This window comes from Manacus vitellinus, unplaced genomic scaffold (genome assembly GCF_001715985.3).
Source record: "Manacus vitellinus isolate BGI_N305 unplaced genomic scaffold, ASM171598v3 scaffold_11_pilon, whole genome shotgun sequence".
Taxonomy (NCBI): Eukaryota; Metazoa; Chordata; class Aves; order Passeriformes; family Pipridae; genus Manacus; species Manacus vitellinus.
This window is the reverse complement of record NW_021938895.1, coordinates 17,714,170-17,729,474: the sequence shown is the minus strand read 5'-3', so window position 1 is coordinate 17,729,474 and position 15,305 is coordinate 17,714,170. Positions and strand designations below refer to the sequence as shown.

Genomic DNA, 15,305 nt, shown 5'->3' with positions numbered 1-15,305 from the left:
GGCAGGAGAGAAGTCAGCACGCTGTAACCAGTAACCACATGTGTGGCTTTGAAGGCAACGCTTTTTGCGTTCCACCTACAGATTAAGGGTGAAATCCTGGTCACATGGAATTTGGCAAGAATTTGTTTCATCAACACCTTTGTTGCTAAGATTTTACCAAAGGAATTCATTCCTCCCTGCAACAGGCAAGTTTACAATTACTGCCAACAACCAGTAATTCATGCAAAACACCTAATTCCTTGCTCAGCATTTAAATGAAATATATCCAAGGTTAAAAAAGAAAAAAATTGTCATTTGCTTTAGAGGGAAGAAAGGAGGTTAAAGTTTAAATTGATTTTTGCTGCTATGTAAAATTGAGGTGGCAAGATTATGCTTTTTGTAAAATCAATCTTAGCTGAGATATATTTGAATATAATACTAAACATTTATTTTACCTTACACATTTCCCAGAGTAACTCTCAGCACCACAGCTTTAAATTAATCAGTTTTGCCTGGTTTGAAGTATTTTTTGTAATTGAAATAGAAGCAATTTTACCACATTTACATCCAGGCATTTTCAAGGCCTGCAGGAAACTCCCTGGGTGTGGTTAAAGTCAGTTTAACTTGGCTCGGGCAAAAGTAGAATTTGGAAGGTTGTGTATAAATATACACATGCAAGAGAAGTGTTTGTGTGCTAGTGCCTGCGTGTGGGCAGAGAGGGAGAATTCCCACCTCCAGCAGAAAGCTGCATTGCTAGGGAGCACAGCCAGCAGCCACAGCTCTCTCCCTGTACAGCCAGCATAGCAGCAGCTGCTTTAATAAGCATTGGCACAGAAGCTGCTCCCTTGGGATTCTTGTCCATCCGGTTCCTCTAAATTTTCATGGGCACCTCAAGCATATTGGACATTATAATCTTGAACTGATCACGCCCTATTCTTCTAAGAGGCACATTTATTTACCGTGGTGATTTATTACCAGTAGACATATTCTACTACCTCTTGCTGTGTTCTGATTCTCATTTGTGAATTACTATTTTAGCACATATTTATGCTACTAAACAAGAAGAAAGGGTTGCAATGCTCAGAGTAGATGCAGTCACCCATCATTTAAACATCTATTCCTGGGTAAGCAAACATGATGGCTCAGGTAGTCCATTCCCATACTAAACTCCTGTTTATTCCCAATTTTTGCCAAGTAATACTATTACATATAAATCCAAATGTCATACAAATAAATTAAAAGCCTCAGTCAGTATATGTTCAATATTGTAACTACTTTTGCAAACATTTCTGTATTGTCTATCATGTTGAAACCAAAGACTATTAATAGATGTGCTGCTGGGTATCTCTTTTACTGCAAAGTAACTAATACTGACAACATCTGCCTTGAGTATAATCATAGTAATGGCCTTTTCCCCACATGGTTCAAACCCACAATATGTCAATATAAATTGCTTTGAGAGAAACCATATCAATACGAAGTGAGAACTTATGTATCATGAAAATTCAAGGTCCTTTTTTTACTTTGCTTCTGAGAGATACGGAGCCCCAAAGTCAGACTAGGTGTTACATGAAATGGAAGCTCACGAATGCTCCCATGCAAAAACCACAATCAAAACAGAGAAAGGCTCTTTTCCTGACTATAGTTCCAACGTTTCTGAAGGGTAACACAAAACTAATAATACATTTGAAGAACATGCCAGATTTGAAGACCACTCTGTAAGGCTGGTAGATCCCAAATTTGACTTGCCATTTGCAATCTGACTTTGAGGCTGAGAACATTTGTATTGCTTCCTCCCACTGAGCCATCTGTGTGCATCCAGGCAGCATACTGAAACATCAAATGTTATGAAAGGAAGAGATTTGGAAAAGATTCAATCCTTATCTTGAGCACAAAAATCACCTGGGATTGGGGAAGAAGTTACATATGTGGGAGGTAACTTTAAAAGTTGCTGTGCCCACAGAAGGCGTAACAAACTGGTACTTGTATAGAATTACACACTTGGAACAAATAAAAACATACAGGCCTCTTCTGCAACATTTAAATCTACATTTAAACCTGAGAAGCTTGTACAGTGTTCTGGAAATGAAAGCACCATGATACTAGATGAATTCTTCATCAGTTCATAATAAACTGGACAGATTTCATAAGATTGTTAACCTATTTAGGTTAAACTATGATGACATAGCAGTAATACATTTAAAACTACTTTACTGCAGTCAGAACTGTGCAGTTCAATGAAGACCTTGATAATTGTAAAGGAAAACCAGAAGCCATTAAGAAGGCCCAAGATTCAATTACTTCAATTGAGGCATTCTTCCCCTATACTTGGTACTGAATCCTGCTCCTACAGATACACTGGAATGCAAAACAAACAGGATGAATGCCTTATAGCTGCTCTGGGAAGAGAACTTGTCAAATAGAGGTAAAACACTTTCCTTTGGCAGGTCTAGTGGAACTACTTTTCTCAGCGCAAATAGAAAAGAAGACCTTTATGTGGCATTATCATACCAAGCTATTTCAGCAATAGAGTTAGCAAAAAGATTCTGAATATTGGGAACATCAGAAACAGTGTAATTCATTTAGCAATTGATACTGATGCCAATTATTTGTTAAGTATTATTCCCTTTCCCTTTGCAAACTCTCATCCCAGAACACCTAGCTTTTGCTGGAAGGTCAGTGATGAGGGTCCCCTTCTGCTCTAAAACTTTGTCTTGCACAGAACTTGACAAGTTATACATACAAGAGGCACATCCATACCTCTGATCCTTTCTCCATAGAAATTCTGTTAGGAGCATGTAGTAGTTTGAACCAGGTTTTCCCCCAGAGGCTAAGAAAATGGTAAAACCCCAGGGGGTGGAAACCCCTGGAAGTTTTGAAGTTTTTTCCAATGGGTGCTCCTGCAAAATGTAAACATACCACAAGGAAACGGAAGAGAAGAGTTGTGGTTTGGTTGTTGTAGGAGAGGTGGTCATGTTGTAGAGCCACGGGGAAGGGGCTCAGAGCCCCACAGGGGGGCTTTGGCCCCCAGCCCCCAGCGGGAGCTGCAGGGACCTGGAACAGCATAAAGCTGGGCTAGGTGCCTGTAGTTATGCTGGGAGATGTTTTCTCCACTGTGGGCAGCGGCAGGAGTAGCGACAGACCAGCACTGACCGGAGAAATGGTGGCACAGGGCCAGAAGAGATAAGACAAAGCAGCAGAAACAGCATGCAACTGAGTAAGGAAGACACCAAGTTGTCTCGGAGAGCCAAGAAAAAAGAGAGTCAGCAGCAGAGAGACAGAGTTTTGGGGGTAAGAACTGAACCAGACCCCCCAAACTCCTTTGAGACCTCTGGGAAAGGAGGGACATGGACTCCTATTTAGGAGAGGAGTTTTGGAATGCTGCAGCACTGGAGAGAGAGGAGCTAAGAAGCTCAAAGACATCCCGGAGCTGGACTGGGATGGTCAGATGGAATGCAGAGGGGGGTGACCTTGCTTTCCCCCCCCTGCTGCTGCTGCCACGTTGGCAGTTGAGACAGAGCACAGGAGCTCTGGTGGAACTCTTGAGGCAAAGACTTTCAACTGAAAGCTGCCCAAGATGTTCTGACTCAGGGGTGAATCCTCTGAGGAAGGGACTTTCACGAAGATGCCCCTGCATTTCGTGATATACCTGTGGTGAAGTGAGTTTTGTCCCTGCTACGCAGCCCACAGGTGAGACCTTTGCTTGGAGTCGAAGGAGAGCCGAGGGGCTTGGAGACCCCCTTGTGTGTATTGAAAAGAGATCCAGCTACAGCAATCCAGTTGCAACTGCTGCATGGAAGACAGAAGAGGACAGATGACTGCTGCTGTAGAAGATCCTGCTGCTCAGAGACTGGAAGGGATCTGTCCTTCTTCCCTTCTGGACTTTTATTTGGAGGGGAGAAGAGATCTGATCCATTGTAAATACTTATGTCATGGTAGAGATAGATGTGATCGTGTGTATAATGCATTATAATATTTATTTGTACAGTCATTGTAATATACTCCCTTTCCCCCATTTGGAGTCTGGTGTGTTTTGTCTGGAAAAAACCCATCTCACATTGGATTGAGATGTGACAGGGGGCTAGGACTAGGGAGTTAGAATTTTGGGAATCTCAAACCATGACAGAGTGTTAAAGCTAGCGACAAAGCAAATGATATTGAACTACAAACTTCATGCACATTGCGTTATGTGAGCAAAGTCCCTGACAGACCCCCCCCACACACACTCCTTCTATTTGTGTTTTTTCACTTGCTCACTCATGCTGCTCCTGTTTCCACAGACGCATCACAGAAGGATGTGGGTAGATTCAGCTTTCTTGTTTCTCCTTTATGAGAGTATTTTAACAGCCAATTGGAATTTCACTAAAATAGTAATTAAAAAAAAAAGGTAGTCTTGTGACTCCAAAATCCTGGTTTATGACCTAAGCAAGTCCATGGGTCAATTTAGATTTCATAACAGAAAAGGAAACTTTCTGCCTTCCCCCGGTTTGCTCTTTCATACTAAATCCAACTCATGATCTTCACAGTTGTAGGCACCTGAAAAATCTGAGCCACCTTAACTCCACTGTAGGTCTTGTGAGATTACATCACATTCTCAGATCCAAATTACACAAGTATTTACAGTGGTATCAGTCTCCAGGGTTTGGAAATCAGGAATGATCTCAGAAAACAAGAGTTTGGTTGGCAGCCATCAAAGAAACGCTACTTGCACACGGCTTTACAGTATAACCCTAATTTAGGCTTATTAACATAGTGCAAGCACATACATAGTATTAAGTGATAAGCAATAAACCCCCTGAGATTACTAGAATGCAAACTATTCAATTCAGACATGGGGTAAACAAGCCTAACTAACAATATAGGACCCATCATCATCATCAACCAACATGAAGAGCAGTATCAAAACCGAGAAATGACATCATTCTAATCATACTTTAATAATGTAAGCACCTAAACATAATATTATGAGCTTGATTATTGAAACTGCTAATCCGAGCCTCTGAAACTCTTTAATGTATTTATTCTCACTGCCATGCAAGACAGGGGAGTTCTTCAACTCCTAATCACAGACAAAGAACCAAACACTACATGCCACCCAGTACACATAGAGCAGAGCTGAGAAACAAACCTCACCAGTTTCAACTCTGACAGATGTATTTTTAACATGCTTCACCCCCCTGTCAGCTGTTAATACTTTGCTCTCAACTGGTAATTGTATGAATGCTGAGACCTGTCTTGCTAATTGTAACAAATCTGAACCTGAAAGAAACAGGTTGCACAAAAACTACTGTGCAATCACAAAACTGCTTATTCACATAGCTTGAGCAATGGGGAGATAAAATCAACAGCTTGCAATTGCAAATATTGAGTAAGGTATTAAATTCATAGTCCTATACCACTGGTGAATAAAATTATGCAAAACCACCAAGGAAACACAAAGCCTCGGAGATCATGAGAAGTAGTTCACACATTGAGAGCATGGCTTCAGGATTATATTAAACTCCGGCTAATCCTGACCACACAGGGAATTTCAGAGATAAAAGGCCATAAATATTTTTCCTGCTGACAGAAGCAGCTGTACTGTGTCAGATATTAAAGCAGAAGGGAACATGAGGCAGAAACATTGAAGCCCTGATACGCTGACAAGAGAGTACCCCATAGCCCACCTCCTCAATGTCACACTATATTGGACAATGGTCAGGTGTCTTCCTGGACAATGTACTGACTGCAGTTTCTGGCTCTGTTCCCATGAAGAAGAAAAATGTTGGAAGCGAAGACTTTAGAGTGAAAGAAAAGAAGTGCCATGTCCCTTTCTCCCACAAGGCCTGAAGGGGAAGGCTGAGGGTAGCATGGACCTGGAAGCCCTTGCCCTCCTAAGGAGGGGTAGGAATCATACAGGACCTCTTGGATGCACCTGCATGGGCACGAAAGGCAAGAGAAGAACTGGGTGCAAGAGGGTAAACATTTACTGTATTGGAGTTCATTTCCCCATAGTAGCCCCCACAGTGCTGTTCTTTGCATGGGTAGCTAGAATGGTGTTGATAACACACTGGTGTTTTGGCTACTGCTGAGCACAGCATCAGCACTGTAACATTCCTTCCTCAGTCCAGGGCAAGATCCTGGGAGGGGACACAAGTAGGCCAGCTGACCCAAACTGACCAAAGTGATGTTCCATACCATATGATATCAGCTCAGATATAAAAGCTAAGGTAAGGAGCAGGAAGGCATGTATTTATTGTCTCCAATGGCTACCTGTTGAGGAACTGTCATGCATACTGAAGTCCTGCTTCTCGGGCGTGGCCGACCATCGCTGCTCATGGGAAGTAGAGAACAAACCCTGCTATTTTCCACTTTGCTTCACTTTTTGCGTGCACAAGCTTCCGCTTTGCTTTTGCTTTAAATAAACTGCCTTATCCCAACCCACGAGTTGTTTCCCACCTTACTGTCTCCCCTGTCCAGCTGGGAAGGGAAGTGATAGAACAGCTGGGTGGGCACCTGGCATCCAGCCAAGGTCAACCCACCACACTGACATAAACAGACAATGAAAGTACATCTGCAAAGACACTCAAACAATGAGAGTACTGCAGGGATGTCAAGACAGGCTTGGAGGCAATTGTAAACTGCCAGAGGTTTACACTGGAGCTCCCACCAGACTACAGCAACTCACAGAAATTGTACTCTGAGGAACTCACTTCCCTCTTTCATACTCACTTGCTTATAGCTAGATTTCTATTCATTTTACTACTCTGCGTCATGATGTGGATGAGAACCCTGGCAACACAGAACATGGTTTGTCGGAGGTGGATGACAAGTCCTATAACCACTATAACAAATATGAAAGGCAAAGAGAAGAATCTCATCCTAAGAGGGTGAGACAAACATGTAACACCTAATTTATTCCTTGCCTAATCTACCAGCTAGAAACTTATATCCGCTTAACGAATGAACTATTTAATGTCACCAAGTTTGCTCAGATGAACAAGTTGTTTGGTACTAGATTTATTTAAAATCTCCAGTCTTTTGTTTGCATATATCAGTGACAGTTTACGTTTATGAACATATTACACCTCCTTTAGTGTATTGTTTTCAATAGCTTTAAAATAGAGAATTATGTTATTAATCTTCTATATTTAACAGAGATGAAAACTAATTCAATTAGCAACTCATGCCACATCATTCTTTCTAAAATCTTATCACCAGTGCTAGAGTTGATATGCCACTTACTTATTCTGGACATTGGATTACCATTATTGAGCCTTAGAGTGATGATAAAGCTGACTTTTTTTTCCTTCCCCAATTCTGTATTTCTCATTACACAAACCACCAAAAAAACAGCAATGGCTATCACAGCAGTTCTTGAAAAGGGCTGCACTTTAACTGAGCAAGACATTGACAGAAACACAAGCGTACACTGTAGCCCATCAAACATCCCTCTCTGTTTCCATGGCAACACTCAGAGGCCTACACAAAGTGACTGCATCAAGCAGAAGGAAACTCAGAAGAGAGGAATCATTTCAGCACCGTGTCACTACTACATTCGACAACAAACCTCACAGAGATCAAAACCACAACTGAGTGGAAACAGAGTACAAATGTATCCCTGGAAGTCTGAGCCGGAAAGGGGAGGAGTCATGGTTTAGCAGTGCTCAGGCTCGATCTCAGTGACAAACTCTAAACCTGTGAAAGAAAAAATAACACTAAAGCGCAGCCATAAATGTGCTAACCTGTTTTTTCACTTTACTGTTATCTTCTGCACTCATCACTGCATAGATATATACAGTACAGATGGGTTTGGCTCATTTTCCCTTCCAGCTTTAAGACATACATCTCAAATTAAATGTGTCTTTGCTTAAGGAAAAGTCCATGTTGTCTATGTCTCTTAATCAACATAATCAGCATCAGAACACTGCTGACAGGCACTGATTTCCCACCTAGAAATGCCAGGATGCTTAGCTTTCTCCCTTTGATTCTACAAAGTCTCTATAGTCTGGTCTTAAATAAAAGCACTGTGTAAAACTTCTACAGCTCACCCTGTTCATTCTTAGGAACCTGAGAACAGGAAACTGAGGGTGGTCGTTGTCACTGCAACACCAAACTGGCGTTTGTCTCGGCAGAAACTTCATTTCACAACCCACCAACAGTTTGCATCAAGTGCTGCAAACTCATAACATGTGCCAGGAGTCTGAGAAACTGAAACTCTGGCCAGTATATTTGACTTTTGTTCCTATATTCCCATTTAAAGGGCAGAGCAATACATGTATTTGCAGTGATTTTATGTAAACATCGATGACTTGCAAGGGAAGGTTGACTTCTTATTCTTCTAAGGGGAAATACTGAACATTTTGGGAAGAAGTTATAAATTTGCCTTTGACTGTATTTTTTATATTTTTGGAAGGTATATTTAAAATATATCGATATGACATATTAAAAACAAAGTTGTATCCACTGTGTTTTCACTCATCCTCTTTTTTCATCAGAAGAGTATGGGTAGCATTTAACTTTCTTGATGCTCTCTTTTCATATATTCAATCCAACTGTGAATCTGAAGAGGTCCCAGTCAACTGGCAAATACTGTCCCAGTTTTCAAGAATGGCAAGAAGGATGGCCATGCTAACCACAGGCCTGTCAGTCTCACTTCAGTGCCTGGTAAAATTATGAAGATTATTCTAGGAGTTAGTGAAAAACACATGAAAGACAACACAATCATCAGTCCCAGCCAGAACAGGTTTGTGAGGGAAAAGTCCTGCTTAACAAACTTAATTTCCTTTTATGATAAGGGATCAGGTTGATCAAGGAAAGACAGCTGATATAAACTTTTTGGATTTCAGTAAAGCTTTTGATACTGTCTCTTACATTATCCTTCTGAACAAAATGTCCTGCACACAGCTGGGTAAACACATCATGTGGTGGATGAGCAACGGACTTATGGGTTGAGTACAAAGAGTTATAGTGAATGAGGTAAAACATTAGACTGGCATCCAGTCACTAGTGGTGTTCTGCAGGGCTTTCTCTTATGGCCAGTTCTCTTCAGTGTCTTCACAGATGACTCCAAGGTATACTAAGTAAGTTTACCAATGATACTAAACTGGGAGGAGCTGTTGATTCCCTCAAAGGCAGAAAGGCCCTGCAGGGAGACCTCAAGAAATCAGAGGACTGGGCAATTGCCAACAGTAGGAAGTTTAACAAGAGGAAGTGCCTGACTCTGCACCCGGGATGGGGCAACTCCAGATGTATGTACAGACTGGGGAAGGAGACAATGAAAAGGAAAGAGGTCTGGGGGTCCCGGTCAACAGCAAGGTGAATATGAGTCAGCAGTGCCCTGGCAGCCAGGAGGGCCAACCATATCCTGGGGGGCATCAGGCAAAGCATCACCAGCCAGTCGAGAAAGGCGAACTTCCTACCAACACAAGTAAATAAAAACCAACAATATACAACTTCCTGTTCACACTGAAAATATTCCTCTGTTCCTATATTAATTCCACTTTTCCATACAATGAACGTGTCTGTGCTTCTGTAGATGGACTAATTGGAAGAAGAGAACACCAATAGCCTACCAGAAACAGTACATGGATTTACTAGTGAAAAATCTCTATCTTGCATCTTTCTGCAAACGGTTCTACATTTGGAAAGGAAATGAAAACATTAAGCTTTTGGCACACATGATTAAGATAACTACTTCCACAGGAACTGTCCATTTGGGATACCAGAGACTCATACTCACAGACTTTCAAGTAAGACTAACTCCAAAACATGAATTAGTCAAGGACTTTGATTAATTTGTTGAGAGAAATGTGATCTGATAAACACGCTGTTTTTTCCTGAAGACTGAGAATGTCAAATATTTTCTGGTTTAAATATTATTGCAGGAAGCAAACATAAGTTATAATCGCACTCCACTAGGAAACAATATCAGAATCGTACAGATACAGGACTTCACCAAAGACCTGAGACTTCAATCCTCCACATTCACAACTAAAAGAATTCAGTCTACTGTTGGTACTAGAGGAGAACAACAGGAACAAGGTAAGAGCACATCAAGTATGGGGCAGTACAGTAAAATGCACTCCAGGAAAGTTTTCCTGCTTTCCCCCACACCCCCTCAGGCCACACAGTTTCTCCTGCCAAAATACAAAGGGTTTAAATCAAAGACACAAAAATAACAGCCTCTAAATGTGTTCTCCTCTACAATTCAGAGACAAAAGACTGCTATGCAAAGCTCAGTGGGGTAGAAAACTGCACATTGATGATTTTGCCAAGTGAAAACCAAGTTCACACAGCCCTTGCTTTCCAACTTAGAACAGTACTAAAGCATGCCTTTAATTTATATGTACACATAAAATCTTTCAACCTTTCAGCAGTTTCATAGTACAGCCTGTACAAGATTAATTCAAATTCAGTCATTCTTTGTAGCACCAAACGTAAAGTTTGCATCTTTAAACTATACTATCCTTTCTTGCAATATCATAGAAAACAGAAAACACTTAATTGCATTTTGCCAATTAAAAAAAAAGTAAGATACGATTATGAGAACTGCCTTCTCATAAAGAAGATTTTGGTGGAGAAAAAGTGCCATGATAAGAGAAATGTGACTAATAACCCGTAATCCTCACCAAAACACAGCCTAAATCCATCAAGAATCCTTGCTAATCACAGCATTAATGTGAGAATACTGAACTTACAGGGGGCAAGTACTTAACCTGGCATGTGGCAGATAGAAACCAACTTCTCTCAGTCCTCCAGAAATGGAAGATGTGACCCCTCTACTGTTACTTAATGCTTTTACACAGAATCACGATTATTCTGTATCTCTCCAGTACCCACAAACTAGAAATGCAAGCTGAAAATCAGGTCTGAGATGTGGTTTTACATGTCTCAGGATTTTGCCTACAGTATCTCAAATTGTTCTTGACCATTAGATGTTATTAAAACCACATACTATAAGGTCACTGGGATTTCATGAAAGGACTTCCTCGGTATACTTTGGAAACAGAGGGAAACATAGCTTTATGATGACTGCAAAGATATGAAGTTTCAAGCAAAGTATGACAATATTTCTCTGTTAGTGCCTTGCAACTTGTAGTAAAAAGTAGCAGTCTCGCCAATGATGTGCTACTACAATAATAAAGATTGTGTCATCATCAACTATAAAATGCAGCAACTTGGTGAGTGCAAATGAAAAAGCAACCGTGAAACACTGCACAAAGTCTTACCAGTCCTTTCCCTCTGCAGGAAGGCAGAGCTTCTGTATCTGAGCTTCTGTAATCTTTAGCAGCCAAAACTGGAACTAAGGGGGCAACTCTGCAGAATAACTAACAGAATTAAGTGTGTATTCAAACTCGCCTGTACCAGCCAGTTTGAACAAGTCTGCATTCAGAGTAGCACTAGTGCAGACATAGCACTGTGTGCAAATAGCAAGGCTATGTATGCTCTTCCTCTTTTTTAGTTCGTTATATTCAATTTAGTTGGATCATTTGGCAGAAATGTTTGATTAAAGTTGAGGGAGTATTTTTTTAGTATAGCCAGCATCCTTCACATCCTTTTTATTTCTTATCTTTTGATCCTTTTTATTAGAAGACTGAATTAATACAACAGAGCTTACCAGAAGAAAAATTAGTTCAGTTCATCTTTTACCTACTGAGTACCATTTCAGCCAAAGGTCGAGCTACAAATGTGTAAATAGTAATTTCTTTTTTGTGTGTTGTTACTGTCACCAAACATGATGAAGCTGAGAAACCTCAAAGCCAAGAGGGGTTCAGAAGGTTCTACAGGACTGTTTAGTCAAGAGTTTTTGTTTCTCCCCTCGAGTTTCTCTTCCCCATCTGACCTTGCTGCTATGCAGGATTTGGTCTAATCAGCTGTGAGGCTACTGAACAAAGTCATAGCTGAAACTTTTAACAAGGAACTTTTAATAACTTTAACTCACCTACAAAAGGGACCCCCAACTCTAAGTAATGCACTTCTTTATATACATTCCTCCCAAGGGTTACGCATACAGCAGCTCGTAAATTATAATAAAAAGGCTTCAGTCTCGTTGTCTAAGCAGCCCAGTAATGCTTAAAAGGAGCTACAAGAATGAAGTCACTTTTGAAATTGAGACATAAGTACCTATAACATTTTCTGTGGCTATTTAAAAAGGGAGGAGCAAGAAGACCTGACATTAACCACCATGGAGAATACAGGGGGTATTAAATATTGCAGCTGCACCTCAGATCACTCTGATGTGTAGCATTTATGCCTCCTTACAGCACAAATTTGGGAAAATTCATGAAGCCAAGGGTGTAATATTAAATAAATGTAGTGTGAAGTAGTGCCTACAGCTAGCACTGAAATACATGTAAATTATAGTCCATTAATACAGATCACAATCTAGATTTTTAAATGCATTTCATATTACAATATATAGGCAAAACACAGGATATAAAAAAACTTCTCATGTATGAAAGTCTAGCTACTGAGTAAACTGTTAAAATTCATACATCTCTTGAGGGCAGTTGGCAGACTTGTAGGAGGGATTAACAAGCATGGAAAGAACTTGCAAACTTAAGAGTTTGAGGTCATTTTTGGAGAGAGGATAGGAGGAAATTACCTATTAGTGTATTTTTTCAAAATTATTCATTAAAGTTTTTTTTATGAAGCACTAGTTTAACGGGCAAGATACTATGGGCTTGAAATAAGTGAGTAACTTCTATCCTGCAATAACCACTTGTGTTCAGACTCTTACTCCACAGCAACAGAGTGGCTGGTCATTTTTATTGAGAGAAACTTATTTGTTTTAACTATGGCATAAAGAACATACACAGAACCAGCTACCACGGGACCACTGGCATGCCACACCAAAACAACCATTTTGCGTGTCCACGCACCCTCATGTTTTAAAACTCTTTATGCATTCATGCAGAAAATTCTAAACTAGGACAAACACAAGTAATTCATGTTGCAAGGCAGGAGCCTGGCTATCACTTTATCACTCAGTTTCCAAAGAAAGAGGTTGTATGCTCTTCATGTTACAGAAATCGTCATGCACAAAATACTTTCCTTTGTTTGCAGTAGTCCATTGGATTTCAAATATGGATTTTAAAAAAGTAGTCTGTAAAAGCCAGTAACTCCTGTCACTTACTTGGCTTAGAGTTAATGATGATGTTTTCAGCAGAGTGCTGGGGTGGAAACCTGCAGTTTTCTCCTTGGCTCTCACTGCTGCCGTACTCTATGACTTCCACTTGTCCCAATGGTACACTCCACTTCAATAAATACCTCTGGCCAGTTGTCATGGTGCCACTGCTTTCATAGGAAGACCTGGAAGATGCAGAAATTATTGCTGTGACAAGCAACTATGTTTCATGGTATCCCATTTAATATTCTAGCTTCTAAAATCTGCTGTTTGTCAGCTTGAGTACAGTGCTCAACTTGAAAAAATACATGCATCAGGCTGACTTTTGTGACATATCTTTTCTAGGGTGCAAAGAGCAGCTATGTAGGTGTAGATAATCTTGTTTACAAACACCATAGGACCACCAACAGCAGTGCTTACATTTCTATAGCATATATACATTTGTATAAATGACCATCTTTTAAGATTGACGTGCACTTTGACATCCTAACGCAAGTGTTTGGGATTACACTTTGGTTCTATATTTTCCTCACTCTTTTGAAACAGTGCTCAAAAGAAGTAACTGTTATATTTAAGGAAGTATGGATGATGGGATCTTTGGTTCACTACTGGCAACGGGAAGGACAACATAACCTCCCAAGGGCTGAAAGGCTAACATTTCTGCCAAGTCATGCAGCCCAGAATGTTCTGTGCAGGAGACCTCTGCAACTGCTGTGGCTTCCAAGAGTAATCCCACATGAGCTGCTGCTAAAGGAAGCGTGTATCAACACACATCTATGAGGAAAGAGCACACTGAGGAAGTTCACTAGGAAGAGAAATTACATTAATACTAATTTTACATTATTTCCCTCATTCCCTTACGCACATTCAAGTACAAGTATCAAATATTTATTATAAAGGACCAAAGAGAGGTTAAAGTGAACATAAAACGTTTACTTCACAGAAAGCATGACCAAAATACAGAAGTTAAATGCTTGGGAGAAATCAGAAAAATGCATTTATTTAACTGCTGATGTTCAGCTAGTCACCTACCTATTCACAACACAGTCATACTTTTGTTTCAATGAAGAAGCTAGTATGAACAATAAAAACAAGTGCCACAGTTTAAGTAAATATTTATAAATTCTTGATCTAGCTTAGAAGAAAAAACAAAACTAGGCAGTACACAGTTGTTCAGTCACTAGGGATAGCATCCACCCTGTCCAACTGCTGCTACTTCAAAGGTAGGCCTCCAGCTCAAGCCAGTCATCTGGACTACATGTGAAGAAAGACCTTCTGAGGGTCATGTCCTCTCTAAAAATAAGTATCTTTTGCAAGCCATAAAAAATTCATTTGGAACTAATGGTCTCCAGGCTTCTGGGATGTCTGAGTGTTCCTGTAAAGGTTGGACAAAAGGGGGTTGAGAAAAATGAGCTGATAGACACTGCACAGCTCTGTGTACGTGTAAACCTTCTGAAGTGGTCTACATCTCCAGGGTGAATCTGCGGCCATGCACGCTGATAACCAGTGCTGTAACAGAAGTCTAGCTTAGGTAAGATGAGTAACATCTATGCAGTTAAAATGAAGAGAAATAAAGCTCATCCCATGTGAGCTGAACAGGCAAGTGGTATATTCTACAGCATATTCTCGTTTCGAACAAAAACTTTTGGACTACACAGGTGTCATATGTGAAGTCTGGTAGACAATTTTCTTCAGTCCTTAACTATCTGGCATGCAAAGGTAGCCCCTTTTGCAGTAAAAAACTAAGAGCAGTCCATGAAATCATGCAGGAATTTTAAATCCACACACACAGTTTGCAGGTGGACCAACCCTCGAATGAACACCCCAAGGAAGTCACAAAACCTTTCCACTGCTAGTGAATAAAGCTAGAAGTGCATTCAACTATTCTAAAAACCCACTGTTATTTCAATAACAGGTTTGAAAGCAAACCTTAGCTGCTACAGGAAGCCTTAATTAAACTTTTTCAGTGTTAGCAAACCCCCATGACACATGCATGCCCAATTGCCATCCCAAAGGAGGTTGCTCAGCACCAGTTAATGCCCATGGGAATAGTGCTGTGATAACCAGAACTCTTGACTTAATGAGGAACACAGAGACTTGGCATAATCATGAATTTCTCACATGGAAAATGAAAACAGACTGCACATTGCCACTTCAAGGACAAATACAGAAAGTCCAAGACTATGATGGTATGGAACAAGAGAAAAGATGACTGGTC

The 15,305-nt window shown here is 40.5% G+C and overlaps 1 protein-coding gene across 4 annotated transcripts in view; it reads right to left on the bottom strand.

The window, feature by feature from the left end:
• The window catches only part of ARHGEF10 (Rho guanine nucleotide exchange factor 10), a 106,965-nt gene that overhangs the window by 49,134 nt on the left and 42,526 nt on the right, over positions 1-15,305 (bottom strand). For all 4 annotated transcript variants that reach the window (XM_029965816.1, XM_018088895.3, XM_018088896.3 and 1 more), the window contains one exon: positions 13,097-13,272. In XM_029965816.1, coding sequence (XP_029821676.1) covers positions 13,097-13,272 — 176 coding nt within the window. The remainder of the gene's footprint in view (positions 1-13,096; positions 13,273-15,305) is intronic.